Consider the following 26,726-nt stretch of genomic DNA (forward strand, 5'->3'; position numbering starts at 1 on the left):
ACAGTCCAGCGCTCCAGCATTTGATTCAGTAGATTAGCGCTTCACCTTGCAGGCAATTTAGTATTTAAATTGGCTAAAGTCATGCATATGATTATGTAAAACACAATAAAAATTCTGCAAATATTGAAGAAGTCTGCTGTTTTTAAATTAAGTGAAAAGCCTCAAGAAAATACATTAAATAAAGTCAAATAATGTATAATAAATTCAAGTCTTGTTATGCTGCCAAGCTATAGAGTTTATATGTACTATAAAGTACCTTGAGTTGAGGCTTGGTGTTGAGATCCTTTTCTGTCAAAAGAAAGTTTTCCTTTTTCTTCTTCAAAGATAATATTGGAAGTAGTTGGGAACCTTTATCTTTAATCCCGTCCTCGTCGCCAATGTGAAGAAGTACATCTCAATTGTAGGTTGAATAAAAAGGTTTCTTTATTCTTATCAGAGGAAGAAAGGATCTCATCCACAGCAGAGACAGGCAGGCAGTAACTGACATAGTCCTGACCAGATTTAGAATCATAACATAACTACATCATTAGATTCTATGAATAACATTCTACGATGAGTAAGATATTGATGCAAATATAGAGAAGGATACCACAGATAGCCACCAAAAAAACAACCTTCAGGGTGACAAACTTCATATCGACCTCCTCCAAAGGTTCAAAGGGAGCGGCAACAAGAACCCTCAAAACCAAGGGAAGATCCCAGAGAGGAAAAGAAGGACGCACCACAGGGCGGGAATTAGAAAAACTACGCAACAGACGGGAAACCAAACCATCCACATCCGGCAGATTCCCCCAAGGAGCCAGAAAAGCCCTGATAGCAGCCCATTGAGCTCGGAGAGTAGAAACAGACAAACACTTCTCGAACCCATCCCAAAGGAACTGGAGAACATCCGGCAAAGGACAAACCAAGGGCGACAAAGACAGGCCAAGACACCAACGCTCAAAGTTGCCCCAATGCCTGCCATAGGACTGAAGGGTAGAAGGCTTCCGAGACCGCTGAATAACCAAGGCTAAATGCTCCGGGAGACCCCTATTCCGCCACCCCTGCCTCTCAACCGCCAAACCGACAGCCGAAGCCGCCGCAGGGGCAACATCGGAGAGGACCGTAATGGAGACGGAGGGAAGGGGAAGAACCACGGACCCCGAACAGCCAACAGCATCAGCGTGGGAAACCAAGACCTGCGGGGCCAGAAAGGCACCACCACCACCACCTCCCGATCCTCCAGCAACAGCCGGGACAGGAAGCGAGAGATCAGAACCAGAGGAGGAAAGGTGTACAGCAGGCGGGGAGGCCAAGGAAGGGACAGGGCATCCACTCCCCAAGACTCCTCCTGGGGAACCCGGGAGAAGAAACGGGGAAGCTGCGCATTGTGCCGGGAAGCAAAGAGGCCCAGAAAGGGAAGACCAAACCTCACGCACACCAGACAAAAGGCCACCGGAGTCAAGGCCAACTCCAGGGAGGCAGGGAAAAAATGACTGAGGGCATCCGCCACCCCATTGTCCACCCCCCGGACATGTACAGTTACCAGGGACAACAGATGGCACTCCGCCCAGCAAAACAATGGGGACACCACCGCGTTCAGGGACCGAGAACGGATACCGCCCTGGTGATTCAAGTACGCCACCGTCACCGAGTTGTCCGACCGAACCAACACATGCTGGCCCACCAGAAGGAGCCGAAACCCCCGGACAGCCCGACACACAGCAGACAACTCCCGCCAGTTCGAAGACCGACGACTCTCCAGAAGGGACCACCGACCCTGAAGGCACTCCGACCCCAAAGTCGCCCCCCAGCCCAGAGCGCTGGCATCCGTCGTAAGGACCACCGGAGGAGGAGACTGCAGAAGCAAGCCCTTGTCCAGATTGGACGACAGAGACCACCAACGCAGGGCAGGAAGGATCGCCAGGGACACAGGAACCAAAAGGGACAAGTCCCCCGACAAGGGATCCCATCGAGTCAGCAGGTAGGACCACAGAGGACGAAGATGGAAACGCGCCCAAGGCACCGTGAAAACCGTGGCCGCCATCAGGCCCAGAAAGCGCAACCAAAGACGGACCTGGAAGGACCGACCCACCAGAAACCGACGCGCCAGGGAACACAGGGTCACAGCACGATCCACCGGCAGGAACACCCGATTCAAATCTGTGCGGAAACGGGCCCCGATGAACTGCAAGTCCTGAGACGGGGAAGCCGGCATTTGGGGAGATTCAACAGGAACCCATGGCCCCGCAAGGCCGCACACACCAAACTCTGATCCATCAACAACTGCTCCGCGGAGGGAGCATGCAGGAGCCAGTCATCCAGATACGGATAAACCATCATCCCCTGGAGGTGCAAGAAAGCCACCAAGGGAGCCACCACCTTGGTAAACACCCTGGGAGCCGACCTCAGGCCGAAAGGTAGAACAACAAACTGGTAATGGACCCCCAGAAGACAAAAGCGAAGGAAGGGACTGGAGAGAGGATGGACAGGCACGTGATAATAGGCATCCCGAAGGTCCAGAGTGCACATGTAATGACCCTGGAGAACCAGGGGAATCACCCTCTGAAGAGTCTCCATCTTGAATGGAATCCGCATGACAAACTTGTTCAGGGCCTTGAGATCCAGAACAAGACGAAACCCTCCAGTCACCTTGGGCACCAGAAAAATGATGGAGTAAAACCCCCGACCCAGCTCCCCCGGAGGAACCACCTGAACCGCCCCCTTGTCCAACAGAGACTGAACTCCCAGAGACAGTTCCGCACGTCTGGATGGGCAGGACGGCCAAGGAGTCGGACGGACCCCCGAGTCCGGAGGCAGGCTGGAGAACTGCACACGGTACCCCAAACGGATCACGTCCAGGACCCATAAGTCTGAACAGGAGGACATCCAGGCCGGAAGAAACAACCGAAGCCGACCACCTACCAAGGATCCGACCTCGGACCTCAGATAGTCAGGAACGAAGCTTCGCAGGAGGGGACTTCGCCTTCTTGTCCCGACCCCGACCAGGCTGAAAATGACCACGACCCCTGGAAAACTGCCTGTGAGAAGAGGGGCGAAAGAAGGGCTTTGGCTTAGAAAACGCCGGAGCAGCCGAGCGCAGCTTGAAAGAGGAGGAATGTTTCTTCTCCTTGAAAAGCCGATGAAGCTTGCCCTCCAACTCAGGACCAAACAACATGGAACCTTGAAAGGGCAACCTCAGCGCAGCCGACTTCTGGGCCGAATCAGTCTTCCAGTCTTTGAGGACCACGTTCGGACGAGCAGCAATGCAAGCACCCCCCGACAGAGCAGAGGCACGCACCACGTCGAAGGACACGTCAGATAGAAACTCCACCTGACGCTCAATGTGAGCCAGAATGTCAGAACAGTCAGTGGCATTATCCATGGAACCATACAAAGTCTTCAAGTCAGAAAGCAAAGACTGTGCCACATAAGTCCCGTAAATGCCAGCCCGCAGCGCCAGATGGGAACTAGAATACACTTTACGAAGGGACGCGTCCACCCTCTTATCAACAGGATCCCGTACAACCGCATCCTCGGCCAAAGAGGTGCGCCCCACCAGACTCGCCACAAATGAATCCACAGGAACAGAGTCCGGCAAATCCTTAGCCATATCTTGAAGAGGATACAGCTTGGCCATGAAGCGAGGAAGCAGGATGCGATCCGGATCCTTCCACTCCCGATCCAAAATCTCCTTCACACACGGATGAACAGGCATAACCACTGGTGCAGAGTACTGGAACTGGTGAAGCAAGGAACCCCCAGAAGTACCAGGGACATCATCCGCAGGGAACCCCATATTAGCCTTAACATGGCTCAACAAGTCCGGCAACATTTCCCTATCGACATATTTGCCTTTAACAGGATCAGCGTCCAAACCCCCCTCCTCTGAGTCAGAAGCAGGAGAAGAAGAAGAAGACGGAGGCGGAACACATCTGGACCGCGACTTGGACCTGGCCGAGGATCCCTTGGAACCGGGACCCCCCATCTCCAAACGATTATCCTTAATAAGAGCTTTCAATTTGGCATCACCACCCCTGGAACGATGCCTAGAACGGGCAGGAGAAGGAGAAGAGGACGAAGATGCAGAGGAAGATACCGCAACATGCCTGCTCTTCTTAGCATGTTTCCCCATGTCCAAGTCCAGCAGGAAACACAGAGCAGAGCAAGAGCGAAGGCGCACCCCAGCCAAGCCAGCAAGCCAAGCCAGGAAGCAAGCCAGGGAGCGAGGCACACAGAATACGAGAAGTGCACCGAGACCAAACAGCAGCACCACGCACCAGCACCAGCACCAGCACCAGCAAAAAACGAATGCAGGGACAAGAAAACCCAAAGCTGCTTAGAAAGAGGAAAAGGAAACTGCTAGGCTGTACTTACATGAAAGACCGGCAACACCTCCAAACACTGCCGCCAGCCGATCACGGAAAACGCCTGACTTCCTGCCCCCAACAAAGGAATTCAGGCAGAAACAGGAAGGAAGTGCCCCAGCCACACCGGAGCCGCCGCAGCACCGCAGCAATCCCTCCAAGAGCGCCGCGTCTCCGAAAAGCCCGGCAGAATGGAGTCGCGGCGCGGACACCACCAGGGCCAACCGGATCAGATCAGCAAAGAACAGCCCGAAGTGCCCGCAGGAAACTCCCCAAGCCCGGCAGGAGGAGAGACCCGGGAAGACCAGCCCTACCTGAAGCCCAGCAGCAGGTAATCCCCAGGAGCCCATCGGCTCCTGGATCCATGCAGAAAAAACGATCGACAGACAGAAAAAAGAACAGGAGGCATGCTGGATACTGTACCCTCATGTACTCCCTATAGGGAGAGGGAGGGGCGTACCAGCATTCCTGCTTTCTTTTTTCTGTCTGAGAGATGGTTAATCTCATGTGTTATGAATGAAGGGGACGAGGACAGGAGGGACCTGGGGGTAATGGTCTTTACACCATTATGACCGGGGCAGCACTAAAATGCCAAATAATACTTACAACATGCTAATATTAATAGTAACAATAAAGCCTGGATTGCCCTATTTTGCTAGATGCAGAAAACCCATCTTTTTGTCATAGATGCTCCATTCCGCTTTCACAGGGCATCCAGAGTAATTGTGCAAAGGAAGAATTGCCACTTTCATGCACTATATGAAAGATGTCAGCGCGCTCTCATACTCACTTAATACCAACCCCACCCATCTGTGTTCATGGTATGATGATGGTCGAAATACTCCATTATTCTCCATAAAGCACATCATGTAACGTCAATAAAAGTGTTTTGTGATTCGGCCAAGACACCATTCTAATAAAATTGCACTTTAGTTTGACACTGATAGTTTGGTTGAAGTTTTTAGAGCCATTTCGCGTGTTTTCTTTCCGAGACACCACTGTGCAGTCTGCTATAGATAGCTTTTGTTTTTTTCCACTGGTGTGAGTAACGATAGTTAATACCGCAGTCGAATTAATAAAGTTACAGACTGAAGAATGAGTCAATAACACCCCCGTCACCCCACCACCCCTGCCAAGTGAAGGTTGTCATGCCTACACTGATTGACTGCAGAGAAATACGATCTTATTCTATTTCTCCGATGGCTTATTGGGCAAGCTAACATTTATTAAATGAAAATATCTGCATTTTGAAGTAAAAAAGGCCTGCATGCTAAAGTGAGAAACATATTCCTGTGCTGCTGTCCCTTTTTTCAAAGTTCCCAAAAGTTGTATCACAAAATATATTAGGGGTAAAAGGTATATCGTTCAGTACAATTTTCCGAAAAGAGTGGCCAAGATCCATTAGTTCAGAGGCAGTTAAAAAATGTAATTCTACATGACTTATCGTTTTTTGAAAAAGTATATAGCTATCTGTACTAAGTTCTGTTTCTATGGTTGCTTATTTATGGAAATTATTATATTAAACTATCCACTAATGTCGTATGCTGCTACCTAGCCTGCCATAGGAGTGGCACAGGGGCCTACACACAGAGGCGTTCGGTTTGTGACTACACCCTCATGTGAAGAAGTCACTTAGACTATCCCAGCCCCTCTGCAACTGCACCCTGCCGTACCTAGTCAGTATTATCTACATGCTAGGTGGGACACAGTTAGTGTCCCGCCGCCGTTTCGTACCTGCTTTCACTAATATGGTAGTGCTTATGTGAGAAGGTAAGTTAGGAGAGAGAGAGGACCAAAAAGTCAAAATATTTCAGGGCAGATCTACAAGCCCCTTGTGACAACTTTATGCAGCCGTTGCATCACTTTTATGAAACAGCGGCGTAATAAACAATGCGCCACGTTGCGACATTTTACAACGTGATGCCTCATGCCAGATGCGCCACATTGTAAAGCCCCGTGCTACATTATACCTGCGTCAGGTATAATGTATGCAGGGTGGGCGTTCCCACGCAGGAAAGGCTCGTAAAAGTGACACAGTGAAATCTACAATATTTCACTGAGTCACTTTTACAACGCCACTGCGTCGAAACCTTGCGCCTGCTTGAAGCAGGCGTAAGGAGTGACGCAATATGTTAGAAATAGGCATTCCTAACCATTGCTGGAGTTGCGTCATACTTGTATCACGACTCCAGCAACGCGCAACCCTTACGCCGAAAAGAATAGCCACGCATCTGTCTATCCTTGTGCCATGGTGCTCCGCATTGTAAATGCGGCGCATCCATGGTGGCACAAGGTTTTTTTTACGCGTCGCAATGTAACTGGGGCATCCCTGCTAATATGCAGGGACGCACCAGTTCCTGTAAATCTGCCTCTTCCTATTTAGGGCTACAAAAGATTTTGCACCGGAGCGAGATGTATTCTTTCTGACAAAGAGATACAGGCTAAAGGTGCAGTTGGTTCTGAAGGGCCCCTGTAATACCAGCTGACCTCATCCCTTGCCCTGCACCGGCCCTGCCTGGTGTCTAGCAGCACAGGGAATCCTACTGTTGGTGGAAGCCTTGTAGAACCAGGGTATGGACAGGGATTGACTCATGAAAGAGGAAGAAAAGATGGGTAGATAAGGAGATGGCCTTGAAATGAGGTGGAAAAAGGTTTAAAAGGGAGAATTCACACTCTCATCTCGAGACCAAAAGATTTAACCCACAGATGTCATAACTGCTGTATCCTGCAAAGGACGTCAAATGAACATTTTCACCATAAACCAGACATGAGACCTGCGGAGTGACCTATAGCAGCCAAGCAACGTAGGCAGGGCACACTCTATCACTCATCCTTCATCCATGATACAGCTGAGACACTATAACACCACTTTGGTCACTCACACAGAGGACCATAATTGGTTCCCATATAAGTGTGCAATAAGTACAGCACCCTTACAGCTAACCACCCCCTCAGGGTGCAGAATGCTACACGCCCGACAGTATGCTTAGGCGCTTTGCACTGGAATAGGAGGCACTATATAAATACAAGTACAATACAATACAATGTAATATTATATATCTGTTATCTCTGCTCATTGACAAGGGAACATGCAAAAATTCTGCAGGTGTGGGACAGGGAAGGGAAAAAAAACACTTTATGGAGAAAGACAATACAAGATCGAAAATGTACTCAAACACTCCCCAACATCCCCAACTACTCAACCAGCCATCCTTCCACATCCATGTCCCATCCATCTACTGACTGATAAATCTAAATCTCTCTTTCTCACTCAATCATCAATTCAAATGACACTTTTTTTCTAGATTGTTATAGAATTCAGAGTTCGTTTTTCTAGAGCCCCTGGCATTAAAAAGTCAGTCAGTGTGCCTCAGTCTATCTTTTGACCCTTTAATGTATTCATTTCCATCTGTTTGTCGACCAATCTGTCCATATTTTCACCTTACCATCCATATGATCATCCATCCATCCTCCCAATCCAATCATACTTCATTCCATCCGCTTACCCATCCACCCAGGCATCCATCCCCCACGACATCGCCTCAACAAACTACATACTCATTGGAGACCTGAACTTCCACCTCGACAACCCCAGCGACCCCAACTCCACTATCTTTTGTGACAACCTCGCCAGCACCGGACTTAAACAACTCGTCAACACACCGACCCACAGAGCAGGACACACCTTCGACCCCATCTTCGCTGCAGAAAAGAGCATCCAATTCAGCCACACAATGCAGCCGCCATGGACCGACCACCACTGCGTGCACTTCGCAATCAACAAACCCAAGGCACCCAAACCAGCCCCACAACCAACCACTAAGGAATTGGAGCAAGGTTACCGAAGAACAACATAACTCCACCCTCACCCATGACAACCACACCTGCGCACCTGACGCAAACGATGGAGCCAGAGAACTCCACGCCTGGAGAAGAACTAGAGAAACACCAAGACAACCGAAAACCACACCACCTACAAGGACGCCATGACGGACTACCACAACCAGATGAGAGCCACTAAGAAGAACTTCATCCAAAACAAAATCCTGGCCAACGCCACCAACTCCAAGGAACTTTTCAGTGTCATTCAAGAATTCACCAACCCACGCAGCGAAGCCACAGACATCACCCCATCCCAAATCTTCAGCGACAAGCTTGGAACCTATTTCCACCTCAAGATCAAAAACATGTACGGCAACTTCATCAACCATCCACCAGACGCCACAGACGGCTCCCCGCCCCCCCAGAAACACCAGCCAGCCCACCATCTCCAACTGGACACCGATCATGGCGGAAGACACCATCTCAACCATAAAAAGCATCCACTCGGGGGCCCCCACCGAACCCTGCCACCCTCACATCTACCACAAAGCCGTGGCTGCATCGTACCCAAAATACAACGCACCATCAACACCACCTTCAAAACAGGCACCTTCCCAGACAACTGGAAGTGTGCAGAAGTCAGACCTCTGCTCAAGAAGCCCACAGCTGACCCCACCAACCTCAAGAACTATCAGCCCATCTTTCTCCTCCCCTTCGCTGCCAAAGTTACAGAGAACACAGTCAACAGGAAACTGACACGATTCATTAAAGAGAACGCCGTCCTCGACCCTTGCCAATTTGGATTCCTAAGCAACCACAGCACAGAGACCGCCCTACTCACCACCACAGACGACATCCACACCCTTCTGGACCAAGGCCACTCTGCAGCCCTCATCCTAATCGCCTATCAGCGGCCTTCGACACCATCTCCCACCGCACACTAGTCACCAGACGCAGGCATATAAGGAACAGCCCTGAACTGGATCCGATCATTCCTCACCGGAAGAAGCCAAAGGATCAGATTCCCACCCTTCCTCTCTGACCCCACGAAAATCACCTGTGGAGTACCTCAGGGTTTAACCCTGAACCCCACCCTCTTCAAAATCTACAACACGGCCTCAACATCGTATCCTACGCTGACGACACCCAGCTCATCCTCTCCCTCACCAAAGATCCCAACACTGCCAAACTCAACTTCCAGAAAGGAATGCAAGACATCGCAGTCTGGATGACCAACAGTTGCCTCAAGCTCAACGCCGAGAAGACAGTAGTCCTCGTCCTCGATACCACCCCTTCTGCATGGGACAGCACCTGGTCGCTGACCACCCTCGAAAGCCCACCTACCCTCTCAGACCACGTCTAGAACCTCGGGCATCGTACTCGACTCACCACTCACCATAAACAGACAGGGCAACACCATCACCTCCAGCTGCTTTAACAGCCTCTGCATCCTCCGCAAGACCTTCAAGTGGATCCCCCTTGAGTCAAGGAAGACCGTCACCCGCGCACTCATCATCAGCATACTGGACTATGGAAATGCACTCTACTCCTGCATCAACAAGGCCCAACTCCGCAAACTCCAGACAATACAGAACACCACCACCAGACTCCTCCTCTGCATTCCCCGACACAAACACATCAGTCAACACCTTCTCCACTGGCTCCCCGTGGAGAAAAGAGTCCCTTTCAAAATCCTCACTCACGCCTACAAATGCCTACACAACATCGGACCCAAATACCTCAACGACAGAATCAACCTCCACGTACCCAAAAGAAACCTCAGATCTTTCAACCTCGCACTGGCCGAAACCCCGCACAGCCACAGAGCCAGAGTAGGCAGAAGATCTTTCTGTCACATTGCAGCCAAGACCTAGAACGAGATACCGGCAGACATCAGACGCGCCCCCTCCCTTAACACCTTCAGGAAGACCCTCAAGACCTGGCTCTTCGGCCAAACAGATCTGCGGACCCCACTCCCCCCTGCTCCCTCACAGCGCCTTGAGACCTCATGGGTGAGTAGCACGCTTACAAATCCCTGATTGTTCCTTTTGCAGATCCACCCATGAATATATCCCTGAATAGATCCATCCATCTTTTCACCTTCCCTCTAATCTTCCTCTCATTCTTCTTCTTTTAACACTTCCACCAATCCATCTTCTCTCCCTTCCATCTATTCATTTTTACATATTTCCTTCTTTTTACCCCTCCATTGTAACTTTTAACTTTTCTCTCTTCTTTACTTTCATGTTCCCTTCTTTCCTTTCACCCTTCCTTTTCCCTTTTTTCTTTCCTCTTTCTATCTGCCCATCTTTTTTCTAACATCCATACTTATTTGTACCTAGTTTCCCTCTCATGTGTACTTTTTCATCATTAACATTTCTATATTTCCTTCATTATGCATACTAACTCATCTGTCATGGTTTTCCCTAAGAGTGATATGTATGAACGTTTTTGTGTGTAGGTCTGCAGTCAGAAGTCCATAAAGAGCTAATTATGTTTTTTGTGAGACCCAGTTCAGCAGCCCATGGTACCCAGAGGAAGCCTCCTCTTAAGCTGGAAAAATAGAAAGTTCCCTACGCCTCTTCCTGGGATGTATGTTTTCAAGCAGCATTTAAAATTAATTCTAGAATAATTTTACCATGTACCTTTAGCGTTTTTACTTATCAAAATGTTTAATTATTCTATAATTTAAACTAATAGTTCTGAAATTTACCACAAATTGTCACATCATATATGATTAAGGAATACATTTGGTGAGGGGTTCTGAAAGAAAGAGAACAGGTAATGTCAGAGAGGGCGCAACTACATTTAATTTTATGTATGCCTTATAACAATGTATCAGATAATTATGTTGACTTTAGCAGCTTTCAACATTCATCACCGAAGTGACTGCTCACCCTTTCAGCATTAGGGAAATCACTCACCTTTTCAGCATTATGTACAATGGAAGAGTTTTATTGCACTAAGAAGAATCCAGATTATTTAATTCAAATGCTATTTTGTTTTTCAGCAACCTCAAACGGAACAGAATGGACTTCATCTCCAGGGGCACACACAAGACCCCACACAATGTTTACATCACTGGTCACGAAGTCATTGCCAGCGTCACTGTCCACCGCTGAAGCACCAGGCAAAGGTATGACACAAGCAATGATATATGTGATGTCCTATGACACACAAGAGTTTACCAGCCCTAACACGACGCGATCAATCCTTAAATCCAGCACACGCTCAACTATTCAAGGCACTTGCCATGAAGCAGCGAGCTACTCAGCTGAACATGTTTGCCACCTCCACTAATGAAACACACACAGTTTATGCTATCCTTCTATCCACCTGCCAGCCTTCCAGCTTGCTGTCCATCCCTGTGTATTTCAATTAATCTATTAATCTGTCTCTCTGTTCGTCCATATGTCTGTCTGTCTACCGACCTGTCCTTCCTTCCGACCAGTCAGTCAGTCAGTCAGTCAGTCAGTCAGTCTGTCTGTCTGTCTGTCTGTCTGTCTGTCTGTCTGTCTGTCTGTCTATCTCACTCATTCTGCTTACTGAGTTTGCTCAGTAACTTGGTCAAGCAGTCCAGGCATGGTTCAAAGGAGGAAGTGTGGAGGTTGAGACTAAGCCCAGTATAGTACAGTTATTATAGTTGCTCTAAAGGTAGCTTGCCCTGTCAGATTTTTTTACATAAAAAGATCAAAACCTGAATCACACCTCTGTAAAAAGTAATACTAACCATACTATGCAACACTGGACCCCAAGTTCAGTGGCGGCTGGTGGAATTTGAAAGTGGTAGGGCGTAAGAGCAATGAATGAAGTACAGTGCGCGTGTGAGAGAAGCAAGCAAGCCTGACATTTTGAGAAGGGGGTTTGTTATGTTATGTATTTTTGTAAAGCACGCAAATCACCGGGGGGCATCTCATCACTGTATACCGCTGGGGAACCCGTCCTGGCATTCCCTGTGGGATGATCCCTGCTGGGAATCCCCAAGGTGGAGCCAAGCATCCCCAGCGTTGGGGGGGGCCATTGTGGAGATTAGGCAAGCTAATGCCCAGAGTTGCCGAGTGGGACCCCTGGTTAGAGTGGGCACTGAGGCGAGAATTATCAAGTCCGCTGACCCTGGTCCGCGACCCTGCCGGGTCGGGAATCGAACCCTGGTCCCAGGACAACTTCTGCTCCCGGGTCTGCCGCCTCTAACCAGTGAGCCACACCACTCCACAAGTGGGGAGGGGGGCAGGGGTTGTGTCTTCCCAAATAGATTTTGTATTTTAGAGCAATTTTCAGCACTTTCTATTTAGACTAACATTTTCCGCTATATTAACCTCGACAAGTACAGAGGTTGCATGACTTCGAATATGGTTCATGTTTAAAAACTATGTCCTTTAACGAGTACTTCTCAGTGCTGTCCTGTAATGTGACATGTTAATGTCAAAGCTCATACGTTAAAGAAATACACTTTTTTGAAGTTTGAAGAAACATCATAATTTATGCTAATTTTTTTATGATTTACACAGCAAACACTTTAAGGACTTGGCTTGTGCATGGGCTCTAACAGCCAAGCTAAACAATTGGCTTGGCACTCCCTGTAAATATGTTGGGTCGCCCACCTCTGTTTTCAAATGAGTCATTTCATTTCATAAACTTTATTCGACAATTAAGTCATAAAAGTATACATAAAATACACAAGTGTTAATTAAAAAAATCTTTAAAAAGGCCATACAATAAATATTTAAAAAGAGTATTAAACTACAATAGACTATTGCCGAATTACAATTTAAAAAGGTCTTAAAATCATTTCATCAATATACATTTGTCTAGAGGAGAATTGCACAGAAATTCACGAGAGTTAACCCTAGTATACATAGGCGAAAACAGCTTAATCTTCATATAGTTACCGCTGTATGTTTTGTGCGGATTACCCAAGCCCATCTCAAGAATTTAGCCATGGCAACAGCAATTCTAGGCGTCGGGTCTGTAGATAGAATTGTCAGAGCCTCACCATGCCTATGTATCCCAAGCAGTTTACATATAGGCTTGATCCATATCGTTCTGGGGGCAGTATACAGAGGACAAAAAAATAAAAAGTGACTTAATGACTCTTGTTCTTCCTCACACTTGGGACATCTGTCGTTAAAATTTTTGTCTGCCCATTTTACTGTAAAAGATCTTACTGGTAGTGATCCTACCCTAAGCTGGAAATAAAGCTTACGGTCCTGTTTTTTACCAATAATGTCCCAATATTGTTCCAGTTGTCGTTGGGCTTTAATATCCATGAAACGACCAGTTAAGTGCGAGGAGAGACCCTCTGATCTCTCTTCTGCAATCACCATCTCCTAATACTTTTCTTTCAGTGATTTTTTAGAGGGGAATTGGGCGTTTTCTGGGTCCTCCCATAGTTCCCTCATTCCCAGTTTGAAGAGTATCGATCTAATGGCCTTCAGCCAATGTATTCTATAGCATGGGTCCTTAGCCATTATCTCCCTTAGTCCCTGGGCATAATGCTGTAATTCTTCTTTGGTCCATAAACGGTGCAAATAAAGTAATGGCCGCAGAAAGGCAAGATCCTGGACCGCCTTTTTTCCAAGGTCCCACATTAGCGGTATTAACGGGGTACTTATGGGAACGCTAGTAGCTTTTCGCAGAAATTCATTTTTTGCTAGTGTTAGCTTTCTCAGAACTTCAAAACCCCAAAGTTCGGCTCCATAAAGGGCCGAGCCTAGGACCTTCATCCCGTATACTTCGAATAAGGGGCTAATAGGCTTTGTTGTTGAAAAGGTGAATTTTTTCAAAAGGACACCTGCCTGCTGGCAGAGTTTTAGCACCGCAATGTCCAATTGACTAGACCACCCCAAGTCTCTCTGAAGGGTAACCCCCAGGTAGGTGAAAGCATCTACCCGCTCCAGCGGAGAATCGTTCATATTGATCAGTCCTCTGAAAGGTCTATTTGACCCGCACGTTTTACGGCCGGTCAGGACCATATACTTGGTTTTTGTCGTGTTTATTTCTAGGCCCCTATTCGAACAAAAATCTTCAAACCGCTTCAATGCTTGCTGGAGTCCACTCGGAGTCTTTGAAATGATGAGCTGTCGTCCGCGAACATGAGGATCGGGACCCGCTCGCCAGACATCGCAGGGGCATCAGTCGGGACCAGGGAGAGGAAATCCGCAACCCCATTCACAAAGAGCGAGAATAAGGTTGGTGCCATGACGCAACCTTGCCTCACTCCACGCTCCACCGGAAAGGGCTCCGTAACCTCCCCCTGGCAACCCCACCGGACCCGATGGAAGGTGTCCTCATGCAGGCGGACAATCAAGCTCAGCAGTTCAGGTGCCATCCCCAGCTCCGCTAGGACTTTCCATAGTATATTGCGAGGGACCAGGTCGAAAGCCGCTTTTAAGTCAACAAAAACGGCATACAAGGTACCCTTTTCCAGGACCACGGTACGCCAGTATAACATAATAAACCGGAAAACCTGCTCTATGGTACTTGTTTTTGGGCAGAACCAGCCTGTAGGTGACTCAAAATATTGTCATTATCCATCCAGGTCTGGATTCTGCCCAAAACCAGCCGTCCCATGATTTTTTGTAAGCAGTCATTTAGACTTATTTGTCTATAATTGGCTGCGAGCGACTTGTCACCCTTTTTATACACCGGCACCATTTCTGCCCCTTTCCATGAGATAGGTACTTCCATCCCTTGGGCTATGGCATTTGCCACATACAAAATATATAATCCCCAACGCCCTCTGTTGTTCAGAAATAAATCTGCGGGGACACCATCCATGCCGGTAGCACGACCCTCCGTGACCTGGTCCAATGCCCTATCCACTTCACTCAGAGAGAAGATAGACTCCTTATACACAGTATGAACAAAAGCTCCTTCGCTAATACCAGTAGAAATAGCAGCATATTGGGGCTTAAAGTAGTCAACCCAAGAATTACGGTCAACATTATTAAGGGGGCTCTCTCGATGTCCTCCCCTATCCCATTTAAAAATTTCCCAGAAAAGTTTGGGATTCTTAGCAGAGCATGCCACTTTCAAATCCTGCCACAGGCCCTCTTCCCAATCCCTTTTAGTAGTATGTTGCTTGAACCTATAGTTCGCACGAGCCAGTCTTATTGTACCCATATCTTTGGACTTTAGGGCTAGACCCAACTCTATCCTAGCTTGATGACAGGAACCATCATACCAGCTCTCTGGTTTTTTAGTTTGAGTTCTTCTTTTTCCTAAGCTAGGTTTACAGAAGTAAGTTATCAGTTTTACAAAGAGCCCATTGTGTGCCTCTAATAAAAGATAAGGGGGAGATCCATTCCGGGTGACTTCCTCGATAGCCTTTAGGGCCCCTTCCAGGTCTCCCTCAATATTACTAAGTATTTCCTGATGCTCTGCGACTTGACACCATTTAAGGTGGCGCTCATCATTTGCCATGACCAAATCCGGGTGAGTATGCCCTACATGAGGATCGGCCTCTATATGAATACCCAGATTGAACTTTGCACTCAAAGGGTTATGGTCACTTTCAATGCGAGTCACCACCTCCATGTCAAGGAAAGTAGACCACATCTTGAGAGGGACGAGTAGGTAATCAATGTTGCTTGCCCTAGCACCATTGTCAAAAGTTTCCTTCCCCATTTTATCTGACAATGTGCGCCCGTTGGCAGCCCTCAGCTCGTTTTCCATACAGAGGCCCTTTAACTGGATAGCAGCCTCAGTCCATTTTCTTATGGGTTTAGTACCGAGCTGAGGAACTCCCCACCTGGCGTCCTCCTCCTCTGTTAAATGTATATCGTCCAAACCAAGGGGTTCAAAAGTGGTGTTAAAGTCACCGGCAATCAATGACATTATGTTATTTGGGGTAGCCTGTAGTAATGTATCAAGTTTAGCTACAACTTCCGATTTCTTACCACCTTGAAGCCCCCTAGCATAAACATTAAGAATGTCAATTTGTAAATTAGCATGGAATCTAATTCTAACACCAAGAATATCATTACATACAATAGGGAGCAACTGGGTGTTACATTTTAGGGACTGCTTGACCCATATCACTAAACCCCTCATAGGTCGCCCTTTAGTTTTTTTTACAGCAGGGACAAAAAAATTCAAAAAGCCCACTCTAAACATTGGTTCTACCGCCCAAGCTTCTTGAAACAAACAAATGTCGAAGTGGTCAATGAAATCTGCCCAAGCCTGCGAATTAAGTTTCGACCCCAAACCTGCCACATTCCAAGAGACCAGAGATGTCTGACATAGCGGTCCATCCGATGTTGTGCCCAATTTGCCCAGTACGGGACATCCCCCTGAGACATACTGTGTGTTATACTGCCTATTCAAGGACTGATCTTCCTCTGGTAACTCAAAAATGATATCACATGTGTTACTTTGGCCAGCCTCAACCAACCCTTCGTTATTACTGCTCTGAACGGGCACAATCACTTTCCCAGTCTCCATCCCCTCTCTTCCATCCCCTCCCCTACTACCCGGGATGGACTTTTGTAGTTCAGACTGTCAATCGCAGTCCCCTAACCCCGACAGCACCTGGAATCTGTTGAACAACCTTATATTCCCTAAGGGGCAAAAGTTAGATACAGTTCCATGTGAAAACAAATCCATCTCAAAGGAAACCGGAATAGGGGGGCCATAGAAGTAAGCTAAGGGTAGAGCTTGTATCCCATTGGACAAATCATTTTGAGGCCAGTTACAGATAAAGTTGACACATGTCTGGTTTCTGAAATTGATAATGATACAGTCTCCTGCTACCGTCTTGCATCCCTTGCCTATCCAGCTGACTCTCCTGGCACACATAATGTCGCCTCGCATGTTAGCTGGCAATGGGCGGTTCTTGTTTAGCCAGAAGATACACTTATGCTTTAAGTCTGAGTCACTTCCACTGTATATAGTGGGTCATAACTGAGAGTTCTGGAGTACAGTCTGCATGCAGTGCACGTTTTTCGCAGTGCCTGTAAGTGGGTCAAAAATCTGTTAAGCTTACATTATCAAACATTTCTTCATATATTATAAAATGAAGCCTTCAATACCCAAGCTTTTTACACAGATTTTTATTCCCACCACAAGGTAAAGCGGATGGAATTTAGTTGTACAGAAATGCATCCCACTACACTGGCGGTATAGCAAGAACTGTGTATATTGCTCTATTTTTGCTACTGAAGTGCTAAGGGGGAGTGTGTTTAATTGGAGCACATTAGGAGGCAGCATTCTAGATTGTGCCAGACTACGAAGCAACCAAGACGGAGGTTTCTGAGAAGTGTCATGTATCCAGCACGTACCGTTTTGTGTTTAGAAAGCTAGTTGCCTAATTTAATGTGATTAGGTAACTCACTTTATAGACACAGAACGCAACAATAAAGGGATATGTGAATTTCAGAAGCATTGTTTTATTATTTTTTTCAGCCTGACACAGTTTAAAATGGTTATGCTGCCAAAGTGCTGTGGCCTTTCTAGTGCTAATTCCTTTCCGACTGCCGCTGCTGCTAAAGAGAAAGACAGGGAAAGTGGAGAACCGGGCCTTATGGGCCGAGCGGCGCAGGGCACGCCTGTAATCTCCGGGTTCACCTGCCTTGTCGGACAGAGACACGAGACACTCTGTTAGGCGTAGAAAAGCATGATTTATTAGCTGCGGCTAAGCACAGTTATCCAAGAAGTACAGAAGGTAGATTCTTAGGAGACTGCCACTTCATTCCGTGGCGCACAATCTTTTATAGGACACATATTTACAACGTCTACTCCCAAAACATACAAAACTGACAAATAGGAAACGTTTGAAAACAAGCTATCAAGTATCTTGAATACGCCCTTCTTTCAGACCCCGTGTTCTCCTCTCCCCTCAAGTTAATCAATGCTAGTGCATGTAATCCAATTTGCAGGTGGCAGGACGTATTTGCGAGCCTCAAAGGATAGTTGTGTAATAGGAGAATACAAGGAGAGAATAGTGAAGGCCAGTCAAATAAGATAAAGTAAAGGAAGAATGGTGGGACCCAAACAGTCAACTAAGACAAGGATCAATCTGTGTAGACATGGATTAACTAACTCGGCCAGACCCTGACATCGGTTTCACAAACAAGGACAACGGGTTACTTTTTAACAGAAGAGACGCATAGCAGCTGGGAAAGCAAAAACACTATGTTCGCCGTGCTGCCTGAGTAAAGGCAACACAAAATGGCGGCTGTCACAAAATGGCGGCTGAATATGAAGCGAAGTCGAAAATCACAGAACCTCAAAAGGAAAAAGCGGGAAAGGAAAAGCGAGAACAGATCATCATCAGGAGAAGGAGTCCAGGACAGTGCGTAAAAGCAAGAAAGAAAAGTAAGGACGACAAGCGAGAGGTTGCGATCGCAGACAGAGTTACTGCACACACCATCATCCTGACCTGTGGCGTTACTGTTTCTCACAAGGTGGCAGGAAGCTCCTGAAATACTCTCATAGGCTGTATGGAATGCTCAAAAACAGAATACTTGAGGTGCAGAAGCATGCACAGTGTATTCTGTTTAGAGCACGCAGCACGTGACCCTGCCCTACAGGTTGCAACCCCTCCCCTAATGAATCAATGGAAAGCAGCCCCGGGCTGATTCTGTCCATGCCCGGGGCTACTTTAAAATCCGACGCTGCCAACACGTCATTACTGGGAGGTCCCTGAGGGCCCCAAGTATTGAAGATCCGGGCTGACAGCAGGTCAGTTCATAGGCTGCTCAAATCGCTATGTTGCACCAGACAAACTGGCACATGCATACGAGTGCCTATGAAAAACTGCATGGTCTGCCTGACGTCCGTTTTGGAGAACGGACTAGGCAGGCTAAGGCACTCGGTGCATTTAGGATGGTAATTGCCCTTTGCAAATACCATCCATTTCACCTGTGATTAGAAGGGCGGAGCCCCTCCGCCCATGCCCAGAAACCAAAAGATAGTGTTTGCTATCACTAACTGATCAGCACATTGTTCTGTTCATAAATATTTTGAAAACAATAATAATTGTGAGAAACTGGGTTACTAACATAATAAACACATTCTGGTAAATTTGTAGCACAGCTATAAGAAAATCTTTGCACAAACATGGTAGCTGTGGCACAAGCCAATGGCAAGCCCCCATGCTAGTGTATGTTAAGTTTAAGCAGTACCAACAAATTTAACATCAAGAATACAACACATATTGTCTACCAAAACCATTATAAACAAGCACTTGCAATGCAATCGGTCTCGGCTTTGGGACCTTATATGTATTTAGCTATGCAGCACATTAGCCTGGGTGCTGAAACATCTACTGTTCTTTAACATGGTTGAAAGTAAGCACCCAACAGCATGACAAGCCAGTTATGGGAACACATGGAGAGAAATATTGCCTTTCAGGGGGTAATGGTATAGTCCAAAACTCTGTTTTTAATATTTAATCAGGGCCTTCGGTGGTCATATCACTGAAAATACAAGATTTGAAAAAAATATTATTGTCTAAGGGTGCTCGTGGAAGACAATTTCTATGGACTGGAATCTAGAGAATGCAAAGTGATTCTGGTATTTTACTGACCTCTGCTGGTCGTTTTCTAGCAAGAAAATGAAATAGAGGCAGTTCCCAGAAAAATTAAGAAAAGAAAGTCCCTCAGCAGAAAGCAATTCTGGTATTTTGTTGAACTCTACTGGTCCTTTTTTGTTAAGACAGTTAAATAGAGGCAGTTGAACAGAACAAATAGTCCCTAAGCGGAAGCAGACAAATCCTAGGGCTGATCTCCAGAGACCACAAACTACATAAACATATAAGTATATACTAATATATAAGTAAATACTAAAGTATGTACAAGAGGTCTCAAATGCTCAACCTAAATAGAGAACAATGCAATAAATAAAAAGACAGCAACTAGCAAAACGAGGTAAGGGGGACTAGAGATATGAGTTTCTATTGTGACATGGCAAGAAACCCAAGGAGTAAATAGTATTTTATTGGATGAGGGAGCACTCCGTTCACTCTGTGTTTTACACTTGTCTTTGGTGCTATGGTTACTGGGTTTGTCAGTCCCTGGTGATTATAGCTTGTTTATGTTGGGTATGTTGGCCCAACGAACCATGCACTATTCACTTGGTGCTATGCACCTAAACATGTAATACTTTTTTACAGCAAAACATAAACCTGTTGTGATTACTGTATCTTGTCTTTTATTTTTAGACTTCTTTTATGTCTTGTTGATCATGTATGCACTTCATCATTCATTGTTATTAACAATCTTTCGATAAACATAAATAGTTCAAAGTAACAATCAATATTTTCTTAACATTTCATATTCATGTTATGATTTACTTTGCAAAATATTGTACATTTTATAAGAGAGCCCAATGCATTTCGGCACTGCCAAAGTGCCTTCATCAGGGGCAAACCTGTAAAAATAAACAAAATAACCTTGTAAATACTGTTATTGGGTGCCCATGCGTGTTAGTAAATATGTTTTGTAATTGTTTTTACCTGAGTATGGTGTATTCAATGCTCTAGCCTGCGTAAACAGAATTGTAGTATTCATGAGAAACAGCTTGACAACTTATCTATAATCATTAAGCCGTGCCAATATCAAATCCAGCTAATAAGAGTCCCAATCATTCTGCTTACCGCCAATGTCGTTATTTCACCAGCTTCCTAAATGATAGATGGTAAACATAAATCTAGTTTAGTGTCCAGCTTATGTTTTTGGACAATCCTCTTCCGTTAATGCTACAAAAACGTATGTTAAGGTGCCTACCTGGTTCTCCAAAACTTTATCTATCTGTAAATAAATGCTCGCTAGACCTTATATTGCTTATTATTGAAGAACTGGCAAAGACAATTCGAGAACTAGAGGAGGAAATTTTCAATCTAAAAACAGAATTAGAAATGAGACTTGAGGCGGACACTTGGAAAATCAACCTAGAAGGGATCAATCTGAAATTAGACAAGTACGAAAAGGAATTACAGGAAGGAAAACTGCGCAAGTATAAACGGGACACAATAGACTACAAGTTAAACGAGGTTTATACTTGGGCGGATATTTATGCTCGCAGACAATTTGTCCCTAAAAAAACTACACTAACAACACACTCATCCGAAGAGAGCATTGTTACAGACAAGGAAACATCAATACGGAGAGGTCCAGTCCGTGTTTCAACAGAAGGAGCATCAGTAACTCTGGAAATAGCAGAACAATCCACAAGTCGTGATAGCGCACCTTTTTTGTCACAGGTACCACAACAAGATCGACCACCAACGCAGTCTGCAATATCAACAAATGCAAAACCAGGAGAGGAAGAGGAGGGAAAAGCCTTACGAAGCGGAAGGAAAGTGATTTGATTATCAATATATCATCAATGGAACTGACAAACCAACAGATTGCAGTGCTGAATAAAGGACTCACATATGTACCCACGACACAAACTAACGAAATGGAAACTGAGGGAGCTTTCTTCAGGTTTATGAGAACACTCAGGTTGCGACATTATTTCACCAACGTAGTGGAACCACCAGAATTGACAGATACGGTTTCAACCAGTCAATTGGAGAAATTTAAACCAAAAAGTGTGTTTCAATCACCAATTACACACAAGATGCTGGACACATTCGAAGTAATGGTTAAAAAGGACCTCCAAAAATTGGATTACAATAAACCCAAATATAGTAACATGACTAAAAAAGAACGCATTACCCTGCAGAACTTATCCAACAACAAGGAAATAATGATCCAACCAGCGGATAAAGGGGGAGCATTAGTGGTGATGGATGCGCAGTTTTATGACTCTAAAGTAGACCTACACGTCTCTGATCAAGATACATACTTACGTTTACCATCAGACCCCATCATCAAATTACAAGAAATGTTGGATGAAATACTACATACAGCAGAGGATAATCACTGGATTGACGAAAAAGTGAGAGCATACTTGACAACCAAACACCCCAGAACACCGAGACTATATATGATTCCCAAAGTGCATAAACATCTCACTAACCCACCATTTAGACCAATCGTGTCGGGGTGCGGATCATTATTTGATCCCCTCGGCCGATTTCTTGATCACTTTTTACAACAATTTGTACAGAATTGGGGCTCATACATACGTGATACCACGGACTTCTTAAACAAACTTACTTGGACAGAACAAGACTTTCAATTGGGGTGGATTTTATGTACCATTGACGTAGTGGCTCTTTATACGTCAATCCCCCATGAAGCGGGATTGGAAGCAATAGAATGGGCCCTGTTGAAGATGGGAGAACTAGCAACACACAAAGTATTCTTGTTACAATTACTGAAATTCTGTTTAAACAACAGTTATTTTTTGTGGAAAGACCATCACTATGCCCAACTGACGGGCACGTCTATGGGATTTGCGGGAGCGCCCGCTTATGCTAATATCTTTATGGCTCATTTTGAATCTGAGAACATCATGTGCAAAGCAGATTGGAAACATGTGAAAATGTACTGTCGTTTCATTGACGACATTTTTTTGATTTGGGACAGCACAAAGGAACATTTGGAATCACTGATTCAGATGATGAATTCAATTAATCCACGAATTCAGTTCACACACAAAATAGATTCACAGACAATAGATTTTTTGGATGTCAGAATAAACAAAGAGACTTCAGGCTTTTCAACTCAATTATATACAAAACCAACAGATAAAAATAATGCATTGGGATACACCAGCTTCCACCCCAGGAGTCTGGTCAGAAATCTACCTAAATCTCAATTCATAAGAATCAAGAGAATATGTTCGGATAATCAAGTTTCCAAAAGTACAATTGAGCAACATGCTAACAAATACGTAGCCAGAGGGTACCCTCGCAAAGAAGTAGAAGACAGCATGGCAAAAGTATTGGAACTGGATAGAAATGAACTATTGCAACCTAAGAAGAGAACCCCTAAAGAAAAAATGGTGTTTGTAACGAAGTATACTACCCAATCAAAAAAGATCAAAAAGATAATTAACACAAGGTGGGAACTTTTAAAGAATGAACCAGATTTCAAAGGATTATTCAAGGACTTACCGGTCCATGCATATACCAGAGGACAAAATCTGCGGGAAAGGTTGAAGCAGAAATCATCAACACCCTCTACAACACCTTACAAAGGGATGAGCAAGTGTCTAAATTGCACGCATTGCAATAATGTGACAACGGGCAATATTATCACCCATCCAACTACAGGAAAAATCATTAACTTGAGACATAGCAGCGATTGCAACACAGCCAATGTAGTGTATGGAATAAAGTGTCCATGCGGTAAACTTTACGTGGGCAAGACGGAACGTAAAATAAAGGTCAGAATCACGGAACACAAGAGCAGAATCCGAAATCGGAATATGACATCACCTCTAGCAGTTCATTGGAGGGACAACCAGCACACCATCTCCCAGTTACGTTTCACTATTATTGAACAAGTACAGATGAGGCAAGGAATAAACAACCAACAAAGACTAGTGCAACGTGAATTATTCTGGATCAAACATCTACAGACATTGACTCCAAGAGGTCTCAATGACAAATATGATTTATCATGTTACTTATAAGTGCATTAGTTAGAACCCTTAATATGACATGAAGGTACTCACCCATTGTACCATCTAACCAAATAACAAACAACACTGTATTTAAATAGCATGTGAATGGAGGAATAAGGTAACAAGAGAACTCTTAAACTAACCAACAAAACTATATGTTATAATACTTCCACTGGGTAATTTGGTCAGTTTAGAAAAATATATGGTAGAGACCAAGCATAAGTGAAAACAGAGACCAATATTAATAAATAAAGGGCAAAATACAATATCCATAATAATGACAATGTATCCAGTTGGTTGAAGAAAGTTTGATTATGTAACATAGGAAGTGTGTCAAGCATAATAATGTAAGATTGCAATGTTTACTTTTTCCACATATACGCACGAAGGGATTGAATAACAACAAATAAACATTAATATAGACACCATGTTTAAACACCATCATACCACATTGCACCAAATACGACTAAAACACTTTCCACGTGCATTGGTTTATGGTTTGAGACACGAACATGCAGCATTGAGCTGAGTGAGTTATGAGAGAGGGTAGCCTTTCTAAGATGGCGCCTGGAGTCTAGGGTAGAGGAGTCCGTCTTTTATGTCATTGATGGTTGCAGACCGGGGGATAATAATTGTAACGGACCGACAACGCGGGTAGCGAAATCATTGCTCGTACTAGCAACAGCGAGTTCGATCAAGGCGACGAAGACATGCACATTAGGTAAGCTGGCAGTCTAGGGGAGTTCAGAGAAACTAAGCGTAAAAACGTGTTGTTAAACAGCACGGCATGACGCTGAAAATGGTTTTCTTTTGTTTTTTCTTAATACAGAGATAACGGGAGAGTTGAATAGCAGAGGTATGTGGAGATCTGGTATCGGTTTTTTAAAAAGTGAGATCGTGCTTTGTTCGGTGGCTCACAAGGTCAGACTTTGAATACCAAACACGTGGTATGTCTGTTTATGTTTTACAGATAGATAAAGTTTTGGAGAACCAGGTAGGCACCTTAACATACGTTTTTGTAGCATTAACGGAAGAGGATTGTCCAAAAACATAAGCTGGACACTAAACTAGATTTATGTTTACCATCTATCATTTAGGAAGCTGGTGAAATAACGACATTGGCGGTAAGCAGAATGATTGGGACTCTTATTAGCTGGATTTGATATTGGCACGGCTTAATGATTATAGATAAGTTGTCAAGCTGTTTCTCATGAATACTACAATTCTGTTTACGCAGGCTAGAGCATTGAATACACCATACTCAGGTAAAAACAATTACAAAACATATTTACTAACACGCATGGGCACCCAATAACAGTATTTACAAGGTTATTTTGTTTATTTTTACAGGTTTGCCCCTGATGAAGGCACTTTGGCAGTGCCGAAATGCATTGGGCTCTCTTATAAAATGTACAATATTTTGCAAAGTAAATCATAACATGAATATGAAATGTTAGGAAAATATTGATTGTTACTTTGAACTATTTATGTTTATCGAAAGATTGTTAATAACAATGAATGATGAAGTGCATACATGATCAACAAGACATAAAAGAAGTCTAAAAATAAAAGACAAGATACAGTAATCACAACAGGTTTATGTTTTGCTGTAAAAAAGTATTACATGTTTAGGTGCATAGCACCAAGTGAATAGTGCATGGTTCGTTGGGCCAACATACCCAACATAAACAAGAAACCCAAGGAAACACCAAGAGCCAATAAAGCATTCAGTTCCAGGTTGACTAGAACCCAGACATGATTTCAGGTAGAACTCAATGAAGCAGGGGTCTGGTAGGCCAAGTGTTTTGCACTGGTCAAGGGTTTTTTCTTAGGACCTGGGGCCTGATTTAGAGGAGGGCGAATGGTTATTGTGTCATAAGCAGGACAGATATCCCATCTACCTTACTTCAAAGGCCATAGGATACAATGCACTTGTAATAAGACGGACAGGATATCCATCATGTTTGTGACAGAGGAACCCATATGTCAAGGATTTATATCAGGCTTTAAACCTAATTTTGGAAATCAAAGCTGTCTAGAGAGGCAAGGCAGAAGACTGAAGCAGTTTAGGGTCCCTCAGAGTTGGAGACACTGTCATCTCTCTTCCAATGAATCTATTTGTTTTAGCATCAAAAGCATTGAGCAGGACAAAACAGGAATCCATAGCTGTTGCGCCGCGAGCCATTGTTCATGCCAATGGCGCTGCTCACTTCATCCCCACGAGACACCCCCGTGGTGGCTCCTTCTTCTCGGGCGCTTTGCAGTGCTGCATGATGGCCCGCTGTTTCAGCATCGCAGGTACACTCCGCGACGCTTATGTCTAGTCGGGCATGCCTCAACACAATGCAGTGGCCCGTTAATGCTTATTAGAACACAGTAGGAACATTGAAACCCCAATTTTGGAGCTGCTGCTTCCAGTACTGCTATGGGGCATATTTTCACTCACCTTTTGTTTTGCACATTTTACTGCAGCTTCCAGTGTATTCTCCTGGTGACATCTTGTTACTTCTTCATCCCATGAGTCCTCAGTCCTGTTTCCCAGAGGGCCTCGGGAGGTTCTTTGTTTTACCCTTTCCAAGATGGCCACCTTTCCTATTCCTTACATTTCCTTTTCCCTATCCAAGATGGCAACTGCTTATTTCTTGTTACATTACTTCCTGCCTATTGGTATTTAAGGGTCTACATTCTTAATTTCCTTGCGTTGCAACACTCCTTGCTCCTGCTGGTGTGTCCTCGATCCTGTTGGGTCCCTTTGCTCCTGCTTGGTATATTTTTGCTTCTTGTTGGAGCACTTTTGTTTCCGGTTTGCCCTTCCTATTCCAGTTTGGATTCATCTAAACCTTCCACTCCTGTTTAGAATTATTGGCTTCTATTCTCCACTGCTTGCTGGTGTTTGCTCTTATTTGTGGGTTTTTCCTTTCTTTCTGTTCCTGGTGTCTCCGCCCTCAGAAGAGATTTTTCGTATGTGGTTTTTCCTCTTGAGACTTCTTTTGGAAGGCACAGTCTGCTCTGGCTTTTTATTGTCGGCAGCACCGTGGC

General features: G+C 45.1%; 1 protein-coding gene and 1 long non-coding RNA gene across 6 annotated transcripts in view; one reads left to right on the top strand and one right to left on the bottom strand.

The window, feature by feature from the left end:
• Positions 1–26,726, top strand: part of ADGRG4 (adhesion G protein-coupled receptor G4) — a 1,842,483-nt gene that overhangs the window by 560,713 nt on the left and 1,255,044 nt on the right. For all 4 annotated transcript variants that reach the window (XM_078688599.1, XM_078688601.1, XM_078688598.1 and 1 more), the window contains exon 6: positions 11,179–11,304. In XM_078688599.1, coding sequence (XP_078544725.1) covers positions 11,179–11,304 — 126 coding nt within the window. The remainder of the gene's footprint in view (positions 1–11,178; positions 11,305–26,726) is intronic.
• LOC144829445 (uncharacterized) overlaps positions 1–26,726 on the bottom strand; it is a 280,058-nt gene that overhangs the window by 99,138 nt on the left and 154,194 nt on the right. The window lies entirely within an intron of this gene.

This window comes from Lissotriton helveticus, chromosome 4_1 (assembly GCF_964261635.1).
Source record: "Lissotriton helveticus chromosome 4_1, aLisHel1.1, whole genome shotgun sequence".
In the NCBI taxonomy this organism is placed as follows: Eukaryota; Metazoa; Chordata; class Amphibia; order Caudata; family Salamandridae; genus Lissotriton; species Lissotriton helveticus.